General features: G+C 48.0%; 4 protein-coding genes and 1 non-coding gene across 7 annotated transcripts; 4 read left to right on the top strand and 1 right to left on the bottom strand.

Moving 5' to 3' along the window:
- Positions 1-1,955: 1,955 nt before the first annotated feature.
- On the top strand, positions 1,956-5,071 carry LOC112883595 (glycine-rich RNA-binding protein GRP2A-like). 2 transcript variants are annotated; one of them, XM_025948922.1, is made up of 5 exons: positions 1,956-2,134; positions 2,579-2,725; positions 2,829-2,897; positions 2,987-3,093; positions 4,164-5,071. In XM_025948922.1, exons 2-5 carry the CDS (start codon positions 2,614-2,616, stop codon positions 4,830-4,832), a joined length of 957 nt encoding a protein of 318 aa, XP_025804707.1. In that variant the 5' UTR covers positions 1,956-2,134; positions 2,579-2,613; the 3' UTR covers positions 4,833-5,071. The 2 variants fall into 2 exon arrangements, with proteins under 2 accessions (XP_025804707.1, XP_025804706.1); XM_025948921.1 differs by lacking the exon at positions 1,956-2,134 and adding an exon at positions 2,157-2,307.
- Positions 5,072-5,634: 563 nt separating this feature from the next.
- On the top strand, positions 5,635-5,708 carry TRNAN-GUU. Its single transcript has one exon. It is a non-coding gene; the product is annotated as a tRNA-Asn (tRNA).
- Positions 5,709-6,412: 704 nt separating this feature from the next.
- On the bottom strand, positions 6,413-13,855 carry LOC112880611 (histone deacetylase 5-like). Of its 2 annotated transcripts, none has more exons than XM_025945328.1 (13): positions 13,573-13,853; positions 12,802-13,003; positions 12,539-12,685; positions 12,268-12,380; positions 10,951-11,162; positions 10,461-10,525; positions 9,947-10,117; positions 9,765-9,854; positions 8,427-8,783; positions 7,995-8,188; positions 7,745-7,901; positions 7,086-7,150; positions 6,413-6,883 (listed from the first exon to the last, which is right to left on the bottom strand). In XM_025945328.1, exons 1-13 carry the CDS (start codon positions 13,737-13,739, stop codon positions 6,718-6,720), a joined length of 2,106 nt encoding a protein of 701 aa, XP_025801113.1. In that variant the 5' UTR covers positions 13,740-13,853; the 3' UTR covers positions 6,413-6,717. The 2 variants fall into 2 exon arrangements, with proteins under 2 accessions (XP_025801113.1, XP_025801114.1); XM_025945329.1 differs by having other exon boundaries at positions 6,750-6,883; positions 7,050-7,150; positions 13,573-13,855.
- Positions 13,856-17,319: 3,464 nt separating this feature from the next.
- On the top strand, positions 17,320-21,707 carry LOC112879387 (uncharacterized hydrolase YugF). Its single transcript, XM_025943629.1, has 11 exons — positions 17,320-17,585; positions 17,750-17,847; positions 18,009-18,106; positions 18,221-18,270; positions 18,684-18,779; positions 18,975-19,064; positions 19,324-19,413; positions 19,899-19,994; positions 20,681-20,746; positions 20,909-21,075; positions 21,188-21,707. Exons 1-11 carry the CDS (start codon positions 17,355-17,357, stop codon positions 21,195-21,197), a joined length of 1,092 nt encoding a protein of 363 aa, XP_025799414.1. The 5' UTR covers positions 17,320-17,354; the 3' UTR covers positions 21,198-21,707.
- A 369-nt stretch (positions 21,708-22,076) lies between these two features.
- LOC112882644 (flavonol sulfotransferase-like) lies at positions 22,077-23,275 on the top strand. Its single transcript, XM_025947739.1, has 2 exons — positions 22,077-22,633; positions 22,746-23,275. The coding sequence occupies exons 1-2, from the start codon at positions 22,092-22,094 to the stop codon at positions 23,239-23,241; spliced, it is 1,038 nt and encodes a 345-aa protein (XP_025803524.1). The 5' UTR covers positions 22,077-22,091; the 3' UTR covers positions 23,242-23,275.
- Positions 23,276-25,056: the final 1,781 nt, after the last annotated feature.

The raw sequence follows: 25,056 nt of genomic DNA, 5'->3' as shown, positions 1-25,056 counted from the left end.
AAATAACTAAAGTTATTTAATATAATTATTAGAAACACACCCCAACCTGTTATCCTATGCCACTAGTTAGGTAATTAGTGTAATCAACCCTGATGTTTAATGGGTTTAGATAAAACAAGTAATACTCAATAAATGACTGCTCAGTGCAGAGTAGTTAGGTTATTTGTTGGAATGAAATATTCTTTCATTTGGATTGCAACTTTATTGTGAGATAACATAAAAGTGTATACATTCCATAATTTATACTTTTGCACGTCATGTAGACTCGACCACTCTCGCTGACGGAGATTACCAGCTAATCCCGGAACCAGAAGGAGGTTATTCTGAAGACCCCGGGAACCTCGTCGTGGAATTCTCTGAAGCCCCGAACCAAAGTTCGGAAGATATTAATTTGACTAACCCCAGCCCCACCAGCGAAGGCAAGCCCCGGATATAACCCCTACTTTATTACAATGCAACCTATACTATTTATATATATTTTTATGCATTAAGTTCTTAGGAGTTGTTTGGAAACCTTAGTTGCATAATTCCAGAAACCGATGTATTGAACACTAGTACCTGAGTCCGAATAGCTGCTCTGCTTATAGGACCGGTAGAAGTCGAGTGATTTCCTGTCACTCGCGCGACATAGGAATTGTAATGTTTACATCCCTGTTATTACTATAAGGATGACGGACGTGAGTTTTATGAGGTATCATAGTTGAGATGATACCCCGTCTGTGTTGTGGAACTTGATAAGGTCGCAGTGTGTGGTAGCGGTGGCTAAGCGTTTGAAAGTACTAGCCACATGCCGTGAAATATGGTAAGCGGTAAGCCTAGTAACCAATCGGCCCAAGAAGTGGACATACCCCCCACCACATGTATTTGGTTCTTTTGGTTACTTTGTTCGACATGTAGGAATACGTGGTGCTGGGCAACCAGGAGTACGGGTTTTGTAGTCGCGCTACAGACGTACGTCCTGCACTTTGGAAGTGCGTATGGTCCTGCAGTCGCTTGTGGTGGATCTGATCCACGAGTCGTAATGAAAGGCAAACGGTTGCTTCGGAACGACTCTTTGGTGTTCCAAGCGTGTGTGTTAGGTTTATCCTTGCAAGGTTGAATTCGATTCAAAATCGTCCGCTTCTCACGATGGTTGAGACTGCTTGATCCCTTTACCACATGGAGTAACAAGAGCAACTTTGTGATTATCAAAGATGATGTTTGAATAAAGATTCTACCATGTTTGAGTAATTATAGGTGCTTACCTAGAATGATTAATCAACTAGAAACTGAAAGCTAAAAGTTGAAAATAAGGATCTAGTTTTTGTTGCTTTTCAGCTGAAAAACTCTACCCAAAACCTAAAAAGCCTGCATAAGTCTAGATACATGGCTAAGTATACCATGAGACGGGTAAGCCTTGCTGAGTATTAGTATACTCAGCCTTACTTTTGTTGATTTACTTCAGGTAATCTCCCTGATGAGCCAGCATTCGTTACACCGTGACCCTACCCCCTGCCTGATGGTTGGTCTGTGGAGTGGGATCCGTCCCCGGCTAACACAGATTCCGCCGAGTGATATCGTGCCAGGGCTAGCATGATATCCGTAATAACAACGTGTACAGTGTTCGTGTTTTCAAACTCCGCTGCTGTAACTTAAAAGTTAAACCGTTTTGTAAGAATATCTCTCGTTGGACACTGATGTTACTTTTATATCCTTATGTAATATATATCTGTCTGTGATGTAAAGTGTAACAGCATTTATATCTCTGAACTCGCCTTCGTGCGAGGTACCTTGTTGGATCCTGCGTCGGTGGTTTATCGGGACGTTACCCCGCCCGATCAACTGGTGGGAGGTACCCATTTTCCGAATTTTTTGCCATCCGGCTCCCTTTTTCGAATTTTATTTTTTTATCTTTTTTTTAAAAAGTTCAAAGCTGCTGCGTCCTGCTGGGTGTGCGATGCGGGCTGAAGCTGGGCCGTGCCAGCTGCTTCTTTCGTGTTTATGGGCCTGAAACTTCGTCAGCCTTTTTACAAGGATCCATGGACGTTTCGGGACAGTTCGTCAGTTCCCCGAACCCTGGAGGCCGTTCCGGTGTAGGGTTTAGGGATTCGGGAAGCCGCCGCTCCGCAACCCTGGCGAGGCATCTACTCCGGAGGTAACGAGATCCTTGCTCTGGTCTTCGGAGTCGTAGCCGCGATAGGCGCTGTCGCTTGTTTCTGCCGCGGAGTTGCCTTGATTCGAGGCGTGCGCTCTAGGTGCTTCGTGCTTTGGAGCCGGCTCATCAGTTTTGTGATGTTTGCCTGTGCTGCTAGAGCGTTAGTTGTATGGGTACGAAAACGAGTCGATTTCATGTCCTGCAGTTCTCTGGATTGTGCGTTGCAGTATCTATTCTGGATTTTTTTTGGTGCTAAAGTTGTGTCTGCACCCTGGGGAATGAAACCTAATCGTGGTGATTTTCCTGATCTAGATGGGTAGAGTAGACACAACAATCTAGAATCAAGTTTAGACCCCTTTTTGTTTCCTTTCTCGGGTTGATACTTTTGCATAAGCAGCTGTAGGTTTTTTTGTCTGACAACTAACCAGATTGTTTTTCTTTCAGTACCTGCCGTTGGCTTCCAGCGAGGAATTGGGGTAATGGCTTTCACTAGTAGGATTGGAAATGTGCTCAGGAGAACTTCGCTGCTCTCTAGCTTGCCTCTTCTTCAGGCAGTAAGATGCATGTCCTCTTCAAAACTTTTTGTTGCAGGTATGTTCACATTGATTTTATTCTCCTCTGGGACCTTCTCGATGTAGGATTTCATTTATGTTGTCTGGGTATCCAATCATGTTTCTAATCAACCTGCCTGTAGGGCTTCCATATGCCATAGATGAAACCACTCTGAAGAATGAATTTTCAAAATATGGGGATGTACTTGAAGGTTGTATGTCCAATCAATTTGGCTCGTATTTCTTTGTGGGCATTTTTCTTTGTGCCTTTAACACTTCTCTGTTCTGGTATTGCATTCAGCCCGAATCATCACTGATCGGGAATCTGGTCGCTCAAGGGGATTTGGATTTGTAACTTATACATCCAGCGAAGAAGCCTCAGCTGCAATTACTGCCATGGATGGCAAGGTATGCCATCAGCCCATCGTGTCTGTTGTTTTCTTATATATCCTTTAATTGCTTTTATTTGTAATGGTGATCCTAAACTAGCCTTTATGTTCCATGGTTTCACTTGAGGTGCACCTCGAGTAGTCAAGTGTACATTTTCTGTCAGGTCAGATAGGCATTGCAGTTGAGGTGTTTCCTGTCAGCCTATATTGGGTTCTTGTCACTTATCAGGCACAGTGTTCTGAGAGCTGGCACTGATCGAACTTCTGAGTTCCAATTTCCACATCTCTTATTATTTTTTAATAACTCCCAGGCCCCAACTATTTGTTCAGTTTATCTCCACTTGATGCGGACTAGAATAGAAACAAGCTACTGCTAGCCATTATTTTTTTTAGCCGGTTACAATCTTGGACTATGTTGTTTTTCTCCTGTTGTTCAACGATGGCACTGTATATACACGCAATGGTCTTAACCAAAATATTCTCGGGTTAGTATTACATACCACTTTTACAGAGTTTTGGTGTATAATTGGAAATATATTGTTGCAACGAATCTTAAGGTGTTTATCTTTTGTTTCTGATGCAACAATCAAGTTGGTAAGCACTAAATGTCTAAACGAGTTAGAGATCAGAACAGCGATAAGATATACCATTCCTGTAAATTATTAAATTGTTACTATTTTGTTGTTTCGTGCCTAGGAAATGGCTTAGCTTAAAAATAACTGGGCCTATTTAGAGAGGTGCAGCTCCAAGAATTATCGGCGCAGTGGAGCTGGAGTTGGTGGCAGAGTAGGGGGATTTTGGGGGAGCTGTCTCATTTCCATTTTAGACTAAAAACACTTTGTTTTGTCTTACAAACTCCATACCCTGCCATCACTACTCTAGAATACAGAAGTTGGGACTCTGCCAAATCCTGCCCATATTACTCTATAATTTACACGAAATACATTTTATCATTTTCACATCACAAGTGATTTGAAAAGTTATTTTAGCTCCATGTTGTTGGGTAATTTGTCTCTAATAAGCATGCTGTTTCCTGAAACAAATAGTTTGTTTGTTTGCAAAGCATTGAAACTATTTAATCTGATACAGGAACTTCAAGGACGTCCTGTAAAGGTGAGCCATGCCAATGACCGTGCTGGTGGAATACGTGGAGGTGGTGGATTTGGCTTTGGTGGTGGTTATGGTGGTGGAGGTGGATATGCTACTGGCGGGTATGGCGCTGGTGGTGGGTATGGCGCTGGCGGTGGATTTAGTTCTGGGGGGTATGGTGGTAACGGCAGTGCGTATGCTGGCACCAGTGGATATGGTGATGGAGCTGGTGGCGGCAGCGGCTATGGTAGCAACTACAACAATGCTTCTGGCGGTGGATATGGAGGTGGTGGAAGCTATGGTACCACTGGCAATCCTGGTGGAAGCACTGGTAGATACAGTTCTCCGAGCACCTATGGTGCAGGCAACTACAACAGTGGAGCTCCCGGTGGCGGAAGCTTTGGTGAATGTGGTGGCGGTTTCGGTAATGGAGGTTTCGGTGCTGCTGCTGGTCCCAACAACGGCAACAGCAACTTTGCTGGGAATCCGACTAGTGGCAGCAACTTTGCTCGAAATGTGACCAGTGGCAGCTACAGTGGCCACAACGGTGCTGGAGGATTTTCTGGTAGCCCTACAGGCTATGGGGATAACATGCCGCAGTACAATGGCCAAGATGACCTGCTGGGTGATGACTACTTCGACTCCAAGGAAGCGGCAGAGAATAGATGAGGGGGCTGCATCCTTTCATCTCTCGCACGTTGCTGCAGATCTTTTGTTTATCCTAGCTTCATTGGATCAGGCGTGATAATAGAGAAAATAAAAACTTCGTCTGAGCTTATTAGGGTTATAGTAGAGCACACGCTGCTTTAGTTTTTCGCATTCTGTTTCCAGACACGTTATGTGATGTTTTTCTTTCCACATTGGTTGGAGTTACATGCTCTTTTGTGAATAAACCGGTGGTTAAATCCTCTTCCGAGACGAAAAATGATGCTAGTAGAGGAGTTAATGTTCTTAGCCTGCGCATTGTTACATTACATGCAAAGCTGGAGGACGACCATGTGGACTTCATACATGGAACATGGTACGCTGTTGCACACGGAGGAACAGCCGTGGCGCCTCGGAGTTGACTGTAGGAACCCGCACGGCACCACTACATGAGCACAAGCCGATGGCATCCATTAATAATCAGCACCACTTGCGTAGCGAGACCGAGTCGATCGTTCCGAACGAAATAGCTGTGCTCTTCCTTGTATTCGTTTCCCCTTCGGCGAAAGGCGTCTCCAGCACTGCGACACAGCCAGCTGACCTTTCTGCGCCCTTGACTCCTTAAGCAAGGCCGAAGCTACCGTTGTTAGGGAGGGCCTTTGGAACATGTGGAAGCACAGAGACGGTAAGATGGCGAGGCCTCCAGTCTCCAGGTGTGCTCCTCCGGTATAAATGATGCGGTTCGATTTGCAGTTCCGGGGGCCATCAATCATATTGCGGTGCTCCTGTTAGGATTTATAGGTTGTAAAATGAAAAACACCGACAAGCTGGAATAGCTCAGTTGGTTAGAGCGTATGGCTGTTAACCATAAGGTCGGAGGTTCAAGCCCTCCTTCTAGCGAATTTCTTTTTTCTTATCCAATAAGACTGAAATATGTATAATACAGCTCTTTTTTGCTCGCCTCCTCCCTAGTAAACTCACGTCCTCACTAGTAAATACTATATTACTCTATTCCAGGTTCCGTCGCAGGCGGGTACTGGGCTACTTGGCGATCCCTCCGCGGCTTGCAACCTTCTGGCACGAACCCTTTGCACACATTCGTGGCCTCGTGGGTACGGCACGATCAACACCCCGAGCGAGCGCCGGGACAATCTTGGTTACTCAACATGACGGGCGGCGACTCAGCGCCGCTTGGTGTGGCTTAAGACCGGCTTCGGCTTCGGCTTCACGGGCACTGTATCACACTGTTACGGCGCGGTTCATCGAAGCCTCCCATCCGGCTTCACCTACACAGTCAACGTGAGGGAGTGAGAAGCCGGTGAAGCCAGATTTTGGGGGCTTCACCCGGCTTGGCTAGGGTCGCTACATTCGCGAAGGCGAAGCTGTCGCAAGCCATACCAACCGGGGGCTATATATATATCAGCGCTCGGTCACTCGGAACGCTGATTCCGAGGGCGCCGGCAGTGTCCCTGGCTGGCGACAAGACGGACGACAAACCAATGAGGCAAAAGCCCTGCGGCCAGCGAACCACAGGATCACCACCACCAAAACAACAGTAACTGTTAAGCCATTCCCTCCAGGATACAGATGGCAGTAGCGGCGCAAGTAGTAGTAACATCACCAGAAACCATGCCAAAGACTACGGTATAATCGAACAAAAGCACCAACGCAGTACCTGTTGGGTCACACCTACTGCTGCTCCACCCCCAACGCAGCTAGTGTTTCTCCCGTCCAACTAACCTATCAGGGGAGATCACCAATGATCAAGCTAGGGCAAGGTTTAACGACACTGCCCAATTTAAATGGGATCCAGATTCTCTGGTCCTCAATCGGTGTCCTCACACGCTAACAAAATATCGTATCCTTACTACTCCCTACTGGCTGTACAGAGCCCACGCTGAAGCAACCTTCACAAGCCTCTTGCAGCAGCAGCATTGATGTAGCTGGCACCTCCGTCCGCATCCAGTTGCTTCCCTTCCACTAATCCCTTTATCAGAGTGGCAGCATAGGTCTTTGAAGGAGGTGCTAGAGGCAGCTCGCCAGATTTGTAGCGCTCAATATCTGATGAGGGGCACCTGCAGAGACCAAAGAAAAATTAGTTAAGCATGACATTGCAAGCAAACAACATCTTGACTGCCCTTCAAAAGGTTGCATTGGACTACCAGCTGGAAAGGGGAACATTTGACGTTGGGGTGGGCGGTGCGAGGGGGACTTAATAATGAGTACAAAAAAAAAACTCACGTCATAGTAAGAATTGGAAGCTCAAAAAAAACTCACGTCATAGTAAGAATTGGAAGCTCATCCTCATCCCCAAGATAAAGTACATTGGAGTACCAGCTATCCTGCAAGAAATTCATCCATCAGATATTAGTATTACCTATATTCCAGAACTTTTGAAACTTAGCATGTCACGTAGATAATGGAACAGAAATAATATAATATCAGAATTATGCCCATAAGGCTGAGTTTCAAATTTGTCCATTGATGAGGTGAAACTGTTATTTACGTTTTTTTTAGCTTACTAAAATCAGAATTTCTTTTCAACATTGTTTACAATGACAACGGAGATTCAAATCAAATATGACAACAAAGTAGTCTAAACAGGCCTTTTGGCACCCTGTTGACCTGGTCATACAAGCATTTCTAAGCCAAGATGAACATCAATACCCAAAGATCCTGGCTCCTTGCTAACAGATCAAAATAAAAAATTCATACAAGCATCAGCCTCAGATGAAGGAAACCTCAAGGTAAAAGTGATTATGTCACTATGGGAAAAGGACTTGCCATTTATCAATTAGCTCTTGGAACAGCAGTCAGCCAACATATGTTTAGGAGTGATGTTGAAACGCACATTGTTGTTAATCTCCTTTAGAAGCATATAAAATTGTATACAAAGGTAAGGGTACAATTGTCGAAGTGGAACGAGCAAATCAAACCTTGATAGGTTCAAGATGAATAGCTTTGTTTGTAGACATAAACTCCACTTCATATGAACCAATCAAAGGAGAATCAGGATACACAACATTTCCATTTTTGCCATCCTCCAGCACTAAACGGTTCTCTTGAAACAAGATATCATTGAACTGCTCTAGCCTGTTGAAGAGGGGCAAAATAGATGAGATGTGGGGTGCTAACAGAATGCCACCTGCCACGTAAATAAATAACATGTAAATGTAAAATACATACGTTATTTTGTACATGCAGACATAAGACTTCTCGTTGTAGTTTATCTCAGGGTTGAGGAAAGCAACACCACCAGTTCCCCAGCAAGGGGTAAATGATCTACCAAAAAGCAGCCTATGAGGCACAGTCTTCCACATGGTTCCTCTTGGTGAGCTTGTGTCACGTGATCCACAGCATGGTATACTCATACCCTCAGCCTGTCACAGATAAAAAAGAACAGCAAATTTATCTTTGAAAGCATACTGCTTGTAATATAGAAAGATCAAGGACTGTATTTACAGAAACATTGGAAACTAGTGTATTCCTCAAGTACTGAGATATATCCCAAAAGAATCATGGAGGTAACAAAGGCAGTGAACATAACAAGTAGAACACACTGATCAAAGGGACAAATGCTCGTTGGTCCTTGCAAAAACATTGACTTTTGAACTTTACCTTCCCCCCTTGAATATAGCATAGAAACCTTGGCTTCCACATGTTTGAACCAAAGCTGGCATACCAGACATGAGTTCTTGATAAATCCGATCGCCAAGCCAGAGACAAATCAGATATTCTTTTGGACAGTACCACAGATCCATCTATATCTACTTCTACGGAATCAGTTGGATGATGTTCTGCTGTTGAGCAACTTGAGGCAGTCTTCACTGCAAGGTTTTCTTCATCAAGTTTCATTTTTGAGAGGTGTTCACTTATAGCATCATCAGCAAATTGGATGACATTGACAGATGAAAGAGCACCAGAGAGCTCATCGACATCTTCACCGTCAGGCTCAGAATCAGAGGACGCGTAGAGCTGTTCATTGCCATAAGAAACACGAAGGAAAAATTATTCAAGCCTAACTATTGGATTAATGTGTCTATGATTTTTATCTCAATTGTCAGCAAGTCCCAATGCAACATGCCACATAAATGATAAATCAAATGTAGTATCATCAATACAAGATACTTTAGATAAAAAATCTCAATAAAGTTGAGCTATATAGCTCACATGTGTTTTCTACCAGCAAGGCATCTCAGGAGTTAGGATACGGCAATACACATGAAGCATTTAACAGCATTTTTAAAGGATGCCTCGATGGTGTGGCATGTGAGTTTGGGCTCACATTGTCAAGAATACACAGAGGCCCTTCACAATCTCACATTTACTATCATTATGCAGGAAATTCACAATCATTTACTGGCTGATAGGGAAATCTCTTTTTCTTAATAGTTCATTGTTCTAGAAAAGATAACATGCAATCAGGGGCGAAGCCACATTGGCTTTCCCTGGTGCACATGCACCATGGTGAAAAACAAATTTCTAATAGTTGGCTCAATTTTTACCATGCAAATTATATCAATTTTGTTCTATGTAATGGAGAGTGCACCAGGGTCATTTCAATCCTAGCTCCGCCCCTGCATGCAATAGCTTATAAACTGAGCTACTTAACGCAGTTGTCACAGTTCAAGTTCATGCATTCACCTTTTGAGTTAATTGAACTGCACTATGCTACTGTATTAAACACTGAACTGAAAATTCTGACCTGGCAATGGGGTTAAAAGCTGGAACTATTTTGACAGCAGATCTCTAGAAAGAAATGTTGGGAAGATAGGGTCAAGTTACCAGAAAATATAGCTTAATTACAGCTAAGAGATACACATCACTTACACCAAAGCACAATTCATAATCCTAAGGCCAAACAGGCACCAAAGCACAATTCATAATCCTTGAGCCAAACAGAGCCCCAAGTCCATGAAAGTCTCCAGGTACGAAAATCAGGAAGGTAAAATATACCTCACTTGGTGAAGGCTTAATCCTCAATGATAAATTCTCTGGCAGCTTGCTACTCAAAACAGGCCAGTATGTTTTCAATTCATCGCGTACCTAGTCAATGTGGAGTTCAAAAGACAAAGATTGACTATAGATGTCCACAGAAAGTAAAGAGCTAGACAACAATAGCGCACGCAGACCATTACCGCTTGTATAACTCTCCATGTAGATTCAAATGGCTGCATCTCTGGGGAGCTGAATGTGAATTTGTCTCCCAAGAGGACTTTTGCACAAGCAAAAACTGAATTTGCTATGGACCTAAGGTTATAACCTCCTTCAAGGGCCATCACTATCCTTCCTTTAGCAAACCCTAATAACTGCAGGATTTGGCAGAGTAAATAATAAGAGCAGGCAATGGATTTTTTAAAAAGTTCTTTTGTATAGGCTTTGCATGATAAGCGCAAGCGTTGATCAGCGCAGTAGAAAGCCCAAGATGTATAGAGGAAACACTAGATAGATGGAAGGGATCAAATGAATATCTTCTAACAGGCATTAAAGTTACCACGTTAGAGCTTTAGACAACTTTGATCCATTTAATCTATTCCAGTTCATCCGAACTTGCTTGAAAGTTCAAGCAAGATTATTGACTTCTTTAAAGACAGGGAAGTTCACGATGTGGTGAAATCTGATTAAAAGTTGCTTCCCCCTGCAACTGCATACCTTTGTTAGTAGCAGTGCATATCCATTTGGTGTGATGCAGCAACCACCGAGAGGGTCACCCAATGCTAAAACCATGGGGAAAAAAAATGTCAGAGTAGAGTTTCAAACCAATGAACACTAAGAACAGATATGATCTATCACATAGATGCACCAAAAGTATAGATTCTAATATAGTGTATCCAGAATTAACGGATAAGTTTCAAACCTGCTGCAGCTGTTCTTGTAGCATTGCTTGTGCAGCCGCAGCAAGCACTACCGAACACCATTAAAAGAAAAGGTTCCCAAGATTTTATAATTTCCTCAGCAGAAATCTCACTTATTATGCAACACAACATAATCAGATAGATAAGTTGGACTAGTCTGAGCAGTGGTTAGATAGTGAAACTACAGCCTGTTAGTTGTTAGTATAATGTTGCTTCATTTATATAAATACTTAAAGTAACGATGTTAAGTAAATAAAAGGGTTTCAAAGAATTTTCCATCTATATACCTGCATCAAACCCAGCCGATACCAGTATTATATCAGGGTCAAAAGCTTCAGTGACAGGAAGCAATACATGGTCCCATGCAGCAATATAATCGGCATCACCACACTTCCCATGCTCCCAAGGAACATTAATGTTATACCCTTTACCAGATTCTTCTCCGATGAAACAATGAGAACCATCCCCTTCAGAAGGATAGAAGCTTCCATAATCAAATCTACAAAACAAACACTAGAACAATAAATATTTGATTATGGCTTCATTAAGCTAGCTACAAACATGCATTAGACCAAAAGAAAAAAAAGGCTTTTATCTTTACAATTTCTGAAAATCAACCACAGTAACACTACAGTGAGCTAAAAAGAAGCATGCAAATACCAATGACATACTAAATCTTAAGTTTGGTATGTCATATCAGTGAATTGGTTGGATGGTTCAAGGTGTCTTAGCCACATATCACAGGTTACAATCTGTCTTAAGCTAGTTAATAGAACATCACCTCGAGTATAAAAGACAAATGCAATTAATTGGTTATCACATCTAAAATAACCAAGGGTTAGAGGACGACAAATTGGATAGCTACTCATACTTAATGCTATTCAATATTAGCTAGATTTAGCGTGGACAGAACTGGATAGTGCCAAATAGTGTGCAGTGAAAGGTGATCTTTTTACTAACACAGTAATACGAGAAGAAACGCAAACCTAGGTGGTGAGCACCTCCCACCTTCCAACAATTGAAGCTTCCTATGACTACAGTTGAAGCATTCAAGAATACCATATTTTTACAAGTTCCGATGGCCAAAGTGTTTGGTAAATGGGTTCCATGGCACAATATGTTTTACAAATGAATTAGGGTGAAGAATTTTGATATTGTAAAACTGCCACCCAGACATTATGCAAGAAGCATGCCATCAACCAACTCTTGGAGTGATACAAGAATATGATTGATATTTTCCTGTTGTAAAGGACGAGCAATGAAAAAGGTGAATTTGTGGAACACAAACACAAAATCACACTCTATTACAACATACAATCAAACAGCATCAAAATACAGCCAGCTCGCTCTACCTCCAACGACGTTGTTTATATCATGCAGATAATAATTTGAGGTTAAAAAATCTCTATTAACAGCATGTATCCAGTGTCTACATGGAAAGGAAACCAGGATATGGATACTATGCCCATTCCAAGACCAATAACTGTCCAAGCAAAAGATTAAACAACTGCCATAACTTTACTAACATCATATTGTAATGGTAGTGAATCTAGCCTGAAGTATAAATAAAATTAGCAAAGCAATGTCTAGGTGTCTAGTCAAACCTGTGAACTGAAAAGAACAATACACGAGGATCATTGTAAAACATTTTCTGTGTGCCATTTCCATGGTGAACATCCCAATCGACAATCAGTATCTTCTTGATACCTAAATCAGGCTGCAACAGAAAGAGCAAAGTCCATAAGCGAACAAAACACCTTATTTGATTGCATCAAAACAAAGTACAGTGCTTGCTTCTTTGTCGGAAGCGATGAACATTTGTAGCACCTTTTGATATAAAACCCCAAAAAATAGCACAAAAGTTTCAACACATACCCTGTCATTTAAGAGATAATTAGCTGCAACTGCCACATTGTTGAAGAGGCAAAATCCCATTGCCTCATCATGTTCGGCATGATGGCCTGGAGGTCTGACTAGTGCAATAGCAGAACGTAACTCACCTGCAGCAACTTTCTCAGCTACCTAATTGCCAAATGATCCACTATTCAGTTATTTCCCCACAACAAGATGGGACAGAATAGCTATAGAAAAATAGGGAATATGCTTAAGCAATGAATGAAATGAAGATGTAAAATTACCTCTATGACAGAACCAGCTGCAAGAACAGCAGACTCCGAGGAACCCTTGTTGAAGTAAATGGAATTATATTTCCTAGCAATCTTGTTTCTGCTGGAATCATATTTCTTCGAGCTAATTTCTTTCATCAGCTTTATATGGTTATTGCTATGAACAGAAGCTATATACTTGTCCTCAGCTTCCTTCGCCTTAAGGACCACACACCTAGAAGAGAAATATGCTTCAATATCATTGTGGGACCCCACCGTCATCCTCAATAAGAGTAAAGCACTATGCTAACTCGCTAAGCAGAACGATGAACCAGATCAACAGCAAATAAGCTGTAATACTGACGTTTAAGGTTAACTTTACTAGCATCGAAGTTAAGGCACAAAAGCAAGAGCTCCATCTAAAAAATCACAAGCACCAAACAAGTTCATGATTTACATTTGTCTAAGAGTACAGTTGAAGTATTGATTTCTGGCAAGGAGTTGATGAATTGTTTAAAGTAAATGTAAGACCTAGCACAAGGGGCCAAGGGGGGAAATAATGAACTCCAAAACATCCCAAGCTAATTTACAAAAATAGTAGATCACTCATCAGATTGAAATGGGCACGGCCGCAAGCAGTGAACAGCAGCAAAATGAGCAAAGCGAGTAAAACAGAGAGGCCGAGGTCCTCATCTCATGGGAGGGTATTCGACCAAGCCGCGCTCACCAAAGCCGCCGAACACTCCTCGCCGATCCCTACCGAAACCACACCGCTCTCAAAAACTCTATGGGCGAGCGCCGTACCTGGAAGCGACGCCCTCGGCGTTGAGCTTCCGCCAGATGGCGCGCAGCCGCTCGGGGTTCTCCGGGTGCTCCTCCCCGTCGGGCGTCGCGTGCGCGCACATCCGCTCGTCGTAGAGCAGCCCCACCCGCGCCGCCCTCGCCGCCGGGGGAGCCGGAGCCGCCGCCATCGCGCGGCGGAGAGACGGGTCACCGGAACGGAAGACGGAAGGGGCGAGCGAGGCGAGTCCGAAGCGGAAGCGGGGGATTCAGGCAGGTGTGTCCCGTGTCCACTCCGACGACTCGCCAGTAGCCGCCCTCTTGGCCTCGATTGGAGTGTGTGGGCGTGGGCGTCCTCTGATGTCATACGTGGTCCCACCTGGAAGTGGGCAGCCCCGCCGGGCTGTCGTTTTGAGTTTGGTTGGCTCGAAGCCCGGAACTGGGGAGGAGGGCCCATGGCGCGGTGATTACTAGGTGGGCCGGCCTCGAGTCGGGCCCATGCGCCCTTGCCGTGCTGTTGTGTTTGCCTTTCCATCTCTGAGGAAGAAAACCTTTCTCTTCAGTTCACACCCCTCCCTTTTCCCCTCCAGCATTTTGAATTTGAAAACTTGACGCTCCAGCATGTCCAAGCAATGGATTGCACATGCTGCATGGTTTGACGGAGCAACATGCCAACGCCCCCACTGGCCCACATTATCTCTGTGCCTGTGCGGGACCTTTTCTCCGTGCTGCAACCGCGCCGTCGTCGTGACTGGAGCGCCACCGTGCGCCGGCCGCGCGTGGCTTTCCCGATCTCACAACGCAGCGCGCAAGTGCAACCAATCGGCGCCGTCGGAGGCTTGAGGAACTGTGCACGGTGCATGTCTTGCCACGGACAGGTACGAGTGCTCAGCTGTTTAGGCGACCAGTTCGGAGGAAACGGCATGTCTGCCGGGGAGCACCACCAGCCCAGTACTGCACAAGCAGGAAGTTCAGAATCCGTGCTAGGAAATGCTGGAATTTTAGTGGATTCGGCGTATTAACAAATTTAGAAATTCTAATAAATCTCAATAGCCTATGTGTTGTAAGAGAAAATGGTTCAAATTTAATCCTACCTTATTAGTGGAGAAGTGGAATGATCAACATAAATATGAAGGTTATCTCCACTCCTCCAACCTATGTAATAGAAGAGGGAAGATAAACACCATACGCGCGCACGCCACACCTCGCCGGGCGAAGCCCGCGCGGCACCTGCGTGAATGGTCCACCGAAATCTGGCCCCTCGCCTTGCGGAGGCGCAGCTTCATTTTGCAGTTTTAATTTTGGTGATTTGGTCTCTAAATCTGCGAGATATGTAAGTCTAAACCCTAAACCTAGTCGGTTTAGATTCCGGTCACGACACAAGGTCGGTTTAACTTCCATATATATATATATATATCTCATCGGCCTGCACCAAAGACATACCAAAACCTAGCTTTTTGCCTTTTTCTGGTTGCTGCGCCACCACTGTAGTCTTCTCTATCCCGAGCGCCGGCGTGCACCGGCGAACGGGAGAACAGATCTCTGAAACTCTTCACCTTTGGGATACTGCATCGGGAGAGGGCGAATAAGGTTTTTGAGAAGCGCTTTTGCGCGACTGCTCAAGATCTTCACCACGGCGTGTCTTTCACCCAACTCCGTCGCCTCACGGGCCAACCACCTTCATCGTCTCCAGCAACGACGGTTCGTCATCGTCAACCCTCCAGTCAAAACTCAGTACGTGTTTTGTGATCTGATCTGTTTTTTAAGCATGTATTCTGAATTTCTGGTTATGCTGTTTATACTATTTTTATATTAGATTTATACATAATACTTCCTACATTCATCATGATTTATTTCATATAAAATTTAATATTGCATCTTACTATATTCTAAACGTAAAACGTAATCATGTTTAGGTCCTGAAAAATGGCCTACGCTCTCTCGTGTTTCATGTTCAGTATGGTGATAGATGAATCGAGCCAGTTGGTAGTCTGTGCGAGTGCACGGAGCGGTCGGCGTGGAGGCCATGGCTCCTGCGCTCCGGACACCGGAGCCCAAGAGACGGCCGGCAGCCCGCCTCGCCGCGGAATTGGTATCCAGATGATTTTGCTGGGTTAGCGAATGAGCCAGGTAGCACCCAGATGGCTCGGCCAGCGGCAGGACGAGGATGAAGATGATACGACGCGCGCGAGGCGCTCAGCGGCGGCGAGCGAAGAACGGGCGTCGTGTGCGCGGGAGCCGCGGCGGCCGGCGGTGGACGCGGCATCCGAGCCGCCAATCGAGCTTGACCGCGCGTCAATGGAGTGGCGATGCCGTCGGGCCCCGCCTCGAGCCGTATCCCGAGCAGCAGCCGCCGCAACCCTGCCTCGCCGGCGTGTCAGGCAGGGGAGGAACAGATTTTACGTTACACTCCTAGTTTGGATCACGATTAATAATCGCGATTCAAATTAGAGAGTAAAATGAAAAAAACCATTTTACACTTAACCCTGAACTTTTACACTTAAACCCTTAAACTTTACACCACCACCCATCCGCCGTCGGCCATCCGTTCGCCGCCGCCCGGTACACTGTCCACCTGCACCCGCCAAAGATTTACCTACAGGCAGGCCGGCCGGCCGGCGATGGGATCGGCGCTGGGATGCGACGAGCCAGCCGCAATGGTACTCCTGCTCTTGCTCCTGGCCCCCGCCCTCGCCAGCAACGTCGAGCTGCCCGCGGACACGGTCTACGAGATCCTGCTCCGCGTCCCGGCCAAGGCGCTGTGCCGCCTCCGCCTCGTCTGCCAATCGTGGGAGCCGCTCACCTCCGACCCCCACTTCGCCGGAGCCCACTCGTCCCGTCACCCCCTGATCGCCGGCCTCCACCGCCGCCACGACGATCGAGATCCCTCTATGCTACGAACCCCCAGTCGTGCGAGGTCGTAACACTTGCCGCGGGCGACGGCGGCGCCCAACGGCGGAGGGTGACGCCGCATCCTCCCATCTGCATATCGCTAGATTTCCGGCAGATAGCGGTCATAGGCGGAGTCGTTTACTTCTTGTTGGATGGCTTGTCCATCCATGACAGTCCAGGTCCTGACGTCAAGCCTGACAGCGTAGCTTCGTTCGACCTGGTGGCCGAGGAGTGGACGACGACGACGACTATCCGGGGTCCCCTGAGCACTCGATAGAGCTGCAGTCTTTGCAGCGACGGCATCTACCCCTGCCTGAGGATCAGAATCTGGCACTCTGGCTGCCCTGCGCAGCGGTAGCTGCAACTGCAGCCATCGCCGACACAGTAGCTGAAGAAACTCTCACCTCGATCGCTGCCGTTTGAGTCCAGGCCAGGCGCGCCTACGATCGGCGACTATTCTCCTCCCCTCCCGCGCGCCACCGCCCGGCCGGCGGGCCAGGTGCACGATGACCGTGGGCATGGACGACGAGACGCGGACGCCCGGCCAACCGCCCAGCCCGGCCGGCAGCCGACGCTGGAGCCCATTATACAAAATCGTAGAGATGCGCAGTCCACTACTTGTATATTTTGAGGAGGATTGGCGACATGCTGATGGCACAATCCGGTCCGGTTTCTCTTTCTTTTCTCCTCGTGCTGGAAATAAGGAAATCGCATGTTTTTCCATCTGGCCTTCTGTTTTTTTAGACCTTTTTCCATCTGGCCTTGGCAAGGTGGCATGATGCCGTGGCAGCACCAGGTGCCACGCGGCCCGCTCCACCGTCCTCCCCGCCCTATAACATCCGTTCGGCTCAGAGCACACGGCCCCAACCGTCCAGCGCGCGGGCAAGCGAGCGGCTCAAGCTCAACCCGACCAAATGCCGCTGCTCCTCACCTCCTCCTCCTCCTCCCTGCGGGCGCTGCCGCCGCCGTTGGCCGCACCGTCCAGGGCCCGCGTCAGGGTCGCGGCTTCCGCCGCCGCATCCGCCCCGGACGGGGCCGGCGCCACTGCCAGCGGGTTTCCGTCGTTTCTTCCCCGAGCGGTGGAGCGCATCCGCGACGGCGCCGCCATCCGCCTCGCCAAGCGAATCGAGCGGGTGCCCGTCCAGGCGAGCCAATTCCTCCAGATTCCGATGCTTCCTTGAATCTCCTCTCTGAAGAAAAAAGAATCAGAATTTCTGTACTCTGTAGCCTGTAGTGTGCTGCAGAGCTGCAGTACGCTCATTCTTCAGTTAAGGTGTTTCTCTGAAGCCTGAACTTATCCTATCTTCAGACCGGTTTCTCGGGGAGTCCAATACTGAGCAGCTGCGTGAGGCCGCTCAAGCAGCAGCAGGACGCCGACCCGATCGTCCTGCTGCATGGCTTCGACAGGTAGGTTGCAAACCAGCAATGCAAAGCACAATTTTCATGGTTCAACTAGCACTATCAGATTTTATTGCTGGTCATTGTCTGTGGAGCCTTGTTCCTCGAAACAAAGGTCATAATTCTGCTACGTAACCATCTTGTGGACCATCTAAAAGTATTCGCTACAGTTCTTGTCTAGAGTGGAGATACACCTACCCGTTGCTTGAGGAGGCTGGACTGGAGGCTTGGGCTGTGGACATCCTTGGTTGGGGCTTCTCTGATTTAGGTACGCCCCATCGTGCATGCCATGTGATTTTGTTCGGTCACTGTACTTCCAGTAAAGTTGTAAGTTTGTACTTAGTAGGCCCCTTGTGATATTTCCTGATTGTCTCATTCGTAGCAACACGGCCACCATGTGATGTTGCGTCCAAGCGGGAGCATCTTTACCAGGTATGTATATGGTAACAGCAGTGATGCTGCCTGTACCTGTTGCTAGTTATCATGTGATGTGATGTGTTCTTTTCCTTGTCGCTGGGACTTGTTTGTGATTCTAATATGGTAAACCAGTACCTCAATTCGAACAACTTATCTTAGCATGCCATTAACTGAACAACCTGCCTTGCCACGCATGGCATAAAAACAGATAGGTACTATGATAAAACCAGTACCTCAATTTTAAAATTACATATTCTTTGAACAAATTTTCAGTCTATTTCTCCATATTTGTATTTGCTTCAGCCATTTAAGACAGGTCAGTTCTTGTGACTTAGATAGGTACTATGAAAATTTTGGAGTGGAGCTGAAGGTACTATCTAATGGTTACAGCGATATGAGCCTGACAACTTAACTACATTTTTGTATAGTTCTGGAAATCCTACATCAAAAGGCCTATGGTTTTAGTCGGGCCCAGCCTTGGTGCTGCTGTTGCCATTGATTTCTCAATCAACCATCCGGAAGCGGTACATGCTCTGACCAATTTTGTTCTCTATATTTCTTTGCTGCAGTGTAGTAGCGCAGAGTACACCGATATATTTGTTATGCTTCCTTTGATGTTAAATTTGACTATTTATCTGAGACGAGCCTTCATACAGGACATATCCTACAAGTTTGGGAGTTTTATATTCCAATAAGCTAGTTTAATCTTGTTTTCACAGGTTTCAAAACTGATTCTCATTGGTGCAAGTGTATACTCTGAGGGCCCAAAAGATATGACTAGGATGCCTAAATTTGTTCCATATGCTGGGGTGAGTTGTTCCAAATTCCATGTTAAGATTATTTAACTTTCCATCACATGTTACATGTTTAGTTTCGAGTCATCCTGTCCGTATTTTCCATATGGTGCTAAGTAACACTATTGTTTTCTTTATTAGTTATGGCTGTTCTGCTCGTCAGGAATCTTTCATGTTGACTTATAATCTGTATTTGGCTCAAACAAATCTAGTGGTGTGCGTCTCTATTGGCAGGGCCACTGGAGCGAACTGATTTTTTTCTTTGTTGCACCAGGTGTTTATACTGAAGAGTCTTCCACTGCGATTTTTAGCAACACGCTTGGCATTTAATAAAACTCCAAATGAAGTCTTTGATTGGGTGCAGGTAAGGCTCTATCAAACACTTTAAACTTTGAAAGGAACCCAGGACGAAAAAGAAATTGTGTCCTAGTTGTTTTCTCTACCTTTTGAAATTATACCTGCACCTTCCTGTACAGTTTCCTTTTCTGATGCTGCAAGAAGTGGCAATATCAGTGCCTCTGCATAAGTACTTAAACAGTGTTTGTGTGTCTGTTAATGGGAGCAAACGTAATTAATCCAAACTTTTGTCGTTCATTGCAACAATATATAAATTTTTATTGAAACAAAATATTTATCTGCCACTTTAATTTTCCTTTTCTGCGTTTCCTAAAAAAATTCCTTTTCATGTCTGACATCTTATTTTTCAACAGTGCAAAATTATTGCCATGGCTAATCAGCCTAATCTAATAGACATTGCAAACAGGCTATTCAAGCTATTCCATTTTCCTGTTCCTCTGTACCACGTGCATCTGAAGTCACGCGTGTTGACATTCCCCCCTGAAATTTCAGATTGGGCGTCTGCATTGCCTACATCCATGGTGGGAGGATGCTACAGTAGATTTTATGATTAGAGGGGGTTATAATGTCATAAAACAAATAAAACAGGTTATCTTCTTTAAACACCTTGCTTATGATTTTTTTCACTGTTCAAGGATGTTAAAGTTTCTGATTTTTCTAGTTCAATCCGTGTCCTCTTTGCATTGATGATATAGTGGCGGCTCTCAGTCACTATTCTTGACAGTTGTCTTTGTAGATGCTGCAACACAACAAAATGCTCTTTGGATGAGAATTACTGCTGCTACATATGATAACCAAATGCTAAAAGAAAATTTCCCTGCATGTTGATAGTTAGCTACCGGTAATCAGTAACACCAAGACCAATACCATAGCAACAGGAAGGATGGCCTCCATAGTTTCTTTGATGCTAGTTAACACTCAAGGTTGCTTCCCTTTGTCCCTGATATTTTGGTCCTTTCTGTATGGAGGTTTTTAACTACCTCCTGCGTGTTGACTAAACCCATTGGGTGACGAAAGTGCAATAACTTGAATACTTCATCTTATTAGTGAAAACACCAACGGGTTATTGCACTTTTGTTATACCTCTGCCAAGAGTACGTGCCCTATCCAAGGCACGCTGCTTGCTTCATAGCTGATGACACACTAGTATTCTCACTGGAACAACAATCTATAAGGCGGATGCTACGACCATTCTGAATTAAATCCATGCATGAAAAGAAATGGAATTGATTGAGCATAACTAGTTACTAAAGAAATTCCTATTCTCTTTACAGGTGAAGCATAAATGTCTGATCATGTGGGGAGAGGATGACGGGATAATAAGCAGCAAACTAGCATATGTAAGTTTAAATGTTATAAACAATACCAATTTAAATTGCTATTGCAAACTTGCAATTTACCGTGAAGAAAGCTAATACTGTGCAGTAGTAGAGAATAGAGATCAGCATCAGTACACTCCTACCATATATGCTCATCAGCTCATTTTATTCTTGTGTTTGCAGAAATTGCATCAGGAGCTCCCAGATGCAATTCTGAGACAGGTACGGCAGTGTGGCCATATTCCTCATGTCGAAAAGCCAAGGGAAGCTGCGAAACTTGTTCTTGAATTCCTTGAAAGAGATAGAGCCGAAAAGGCAGACGAGGCTTCTTCTGTAACACCAGTACTCACGTATGTTGCCCTTGCTATCCTGCACGATGCGTCACTCTTTGTGCATTCATGAATATATGCTTTCGCTGGTTTATCAGTTATCACTCAATGTCTAAACCCCAAAATGGTGCAGGAATGGCTGAACAGATCCGCCTTCAAGCTAGGGCTGCACAGAGTGAAATGGCCCATGGATGATGGACATAATTGCTATATATATGCTCGATGCGGTTTCAGAAATGGTTGCTGAACTTGTCGAAGTTTCGCCGTACGGTCATGGCCGGCCTGTGTGTTGTGCGCCGGTGAACGATGCAGTGGATGAGCTGGTGCCAAGGCTTTCTCCGTGGAGCTGGAACAAGTGGCACTAGAAGATGCAGCGGACGAAGAGCCAGGCGTGCCTGCTTGTCAGCTGCTTCGTTTTTAGGTTGTTGGTCAGTTAGCACTAGCAGTACTAGAGCACTGCAATGCAAGATGTTTTTGACACGGGGATGCGCTAACAACAGTGTAACTGTCATGTAGTGGGTTCGTGCTCGTGCAGGCTGTGTTCTTTCTTTTTTAGAGAAAAACGGGCTGTGTTCTTTCGTCTGCTGTACGTGTTCCATGGCCCGTGCTCGGTTCAGGAATCGATTGCCGCGTTCGTGCTTTGCTCTTTGCCATTCACATGCACCGGATGCTTGCCGTTCATCTTCCTTGATTTGCCGTTCACATACCCCAGACGTTCTTTGTTTCTTGATTTGTCAGTGGATCTTAAACCTGAGATTAGTAGTGTTTTTAATCTCAAGTGGTCTAGTACGGGACAATATGAACATAGCTACTTTATTCGCTCTAGGATGTACAACAAGAAGATATTGACACAGCCAGAACAGAACTAAATTCAAGCACAAGGCATCTTTTTTTTAGGGTCAACGCACCCCCACCTGATTAATAAGCACGAGGCTAATGGATAGGTTCTGAACAGAGTTAACAAGTGGTGGTGTGTCACTAGCAACTGATAATATATACGCTGGGTACTCGATCAAACCCATTCACGCACGAACTCCATGGCGACCGCGAACGCACCCAGCGTTGTTGGCCCGGTGCCGTTCGCGGACGTCTGCGGCGCGAGGCCGGACCCCGGGCCTCCGCCCAAGGAGCCCGACGACGACGACGACGCCAGCGCCGCTACCGCCGTCGCGCTCCCGGGCGACGCCAGGCGGCGCCTGCGCTGGTACCAGGGCACGTGGGTGGCCCGGGTGTGCGTGCCGGGGGTCGTCGCCATCCGGCAGGGGAGCTTCGCGCCGCGCCGCGGCGACGTCGTCCTCGCGAGCCCGCACAAGTGCGGCACCACGTGGCTCAAGGCCCTGGCCTTCGCCACCATGGCGCGGGGCGCGTACCCTCCCGCGGGCGCGGGGCACCCACTCCTCCGCCTCAACCCGCACGACTGCGTCCCGTTCATGGAGATGCTGTTCGCCGACGGCTCGGCCGGGAGCCGCAAGATGGGCGCTCTGCCGTCGCCGAGGCTCATGGCCACGCACATGCACCACGCGATCCTGCCCGCCTCCATCAGCAACAACCCCGACTGCAAAATCGTCTACATTTGCAGGTACACGCTGATCATCATCAGGTGTTTGATTTGATTTAAATATATGCTTCTTATATATTGGTGTCTAGTACTAGTAATTACCGGTGCTAATCACAACGATCTGTTTCGGCAGGAACCCCAAGGACATGCTGGTCTCTCTGTGGCACTTCAACAGACGAGTCCAACCCGACCTCGCGTTCTCCGACGTGTTCGAGCACGCCTGCGAGGGCGTGTCCTTCAGCGGCCCCATCTGGGACCATGTCCTGGGCTACTGGAACGCCAGCAAGGAGAGCCCGGAGACGGTGCTGTTCCTGCGGTACGAGGAGATCCTGCTCGACCCCGCCGGCAACGTGCGGAGGCTCGCACGGTTCGTCGGGCAGCCGCTCTCGCCGGCCGAGGAGGCGGCCGGGGTCGCCGAGGACATCGCGCGGCTCTGCAGCTTCGAGGCGCTGCGAGGCCTGGAGGTCAACACGGCGGCGGGCTCCGGCTCTCTCCTCTTCCCGAACGGCGCCTACTTCAGGAGAGGGCAGGCCGGGGACTGGGCCAACCGCATGACCCCGGAGATGGCCCGGCGCCTGGACGCCGTCATGGAGGAGAAGCTCCGCGGGTCAGGCCTGTCCTTCGCGTGATCGATCGATGTTTTATTTGATAACCCTATATATATATATATATATATATATATATATATATATATATATATATATATATATATATATATATATATATATATATATATATAAGGCTATCTCCAGCGATGTCCTCTAAATTCCATCCCCTATTTCCATCCTCCATATCAATTTCATTCCCTATACCAAACCTAACTCCAACGATATCCTCTATTTGCATCCTCTATACCCCACAATCTCAATTTTTTTTTATTTTTTCCAACCGCCCGCCGCCCCGCCCCTCCTCTGCCTCCGCCCGGCCCCCCCTCCGCCCGCCCGCCCCCTCCTCCTCCTCCTCCTCCGCGCCGCCCGCCCCCTCCTCCTCCTCCGCCCGCCCCTCTGCCTCCGCCCGCCCCTCCTCCTCCTCCTCCGCCCGCCCCTCCTCCTCCTCCTCCTCCTCCTCCGCCCGCCCCTCTGCCTCCGCCCGCCCCTCCTCCTCCTCCTCCGCCCGCCCCTCCTCCTCCTCCTCCTCCTCCTCCGCCCGCCCCTCTGCCTCCGCCCGCCCCTCCTCCTCCTCCTCCGCCCATCCGCCGCGCCCGCCCCCCCTCCTCCTCCGCGCCGCCCGCCCCCTCCTCCTCCTCCTCCTCCGCGCCGCCCGCCCCCTCCTCCTGCTCCGCGCCGCCCGCCCCCTCCTCCTCCTCCTCCTCCTCCGCGCCGCCCGCCCCTCTGCCTCCGCCCGCCCCGCCCCCTCCTCCGCCGCCCGCCCGCCCCCTCCTCGGCCTCCGCCCGCCCCTCCGTCCGCCCGCCCCCCCTCCTCCTCCTCCACGCCCGGCGCCTCCCCTGCCGCGCCGCCCCGCGCCGCTACCGCGCCGTCCCGCGCCGCCCCCTCCTCCTCCGCGCCTCCCCTGCCGCCCCTCCTCCTCCGCCGCCTCCTCCTCCTCCGCCCCCTCCTCCTCCGCGCCCGGCGCCCGGCGCCCGCCCCGCGCCGCTGCCGCGCCGTCCGGCGCCGCCCCCTCCTCCTCCGCCGCCTCCTCCTCCTCCGCCCCATCCTCCTCCGCCGCCTCCTCCTCCTCCGCCCCCTCCTCCTCCGCGCCCGGCGCCCGGCGCCCGGCGCCTCCCCTGCCGCGCCGCCCCACACCGCTGCCGCGCCGTCCCGCGCCGCCCCCTCCTCCTCCGCGCCCGGCGCCTCCCCCTCCGCCCCTCCTCCTCCGCGCCCGGCGCCTCCCCTCCGCGCCTCCCCCGCGCCCGGCGCCTCCCCTGCCGCGCCGCCCCTCGCCGCTGCCGCGCCGTCCCGCGCCGCCCCGCGCAGTCCCGGCAGTTTCTTCCCGCGGCCGCGCGGAAGGGGCTGCCGGAGATGCGCTGGAGGGCAAGGCGAATGGAGGACGGCGCTCCTGACTCCCTCTGTGCGGGACGCAGTCCCCCTCCCCTATTTTACCGCACGCTTTGGAGGCTGCCGCTAGAGCGTCCGTTTGCTACAGTATCCTCTATTGATACGGTAGCGAACCGTTTACCGGCTCTCGCTGGAGATAGCCTAACAGGAAGCTCGCTGTAAGCTGGAGCACGCCTTGTCGCATCGTCTCGGCTTTGCTGTCATGCACACGAAGCTTATGTAAAGTTCCGATCGGTATCACCAATGAACTCGGTAAATCCTTTCCCGTATTCTTTCTGAATGAAATCACTTGCTCTTGAGAGTTGCTTGCAATGCAAACGTCTCCCCCTTTTCCTGCTCCTGCAGGTTTTGCGTGCAAGAATGGCTTAGCACGCGCTGCACGAGGTGACTTTACAACAATAAATATGTCATCAGCGGCAAGTTTTCAGGCTTTTGGCCGGGTAGGATCG

This window comes from Panicum hallii, chromosome 2, assembly GCF_002211085.1.
Source record: "Panicum hallii strain FIL2 chromosome 2, PHallii_v3.1, whole genome shotgun sequence".
Lineage (NCBI taxonomy): Eukaryota > Viridiplantae > Streptophyta > Magnoliopsida > Poales > Poaceae > Panicum > Panicum hallii.
The sequence above is the reverse complement of the archived record's forward strand: the minus strand, read 5'-3'. Positions and strand labels throughout refer to the sequence as shown.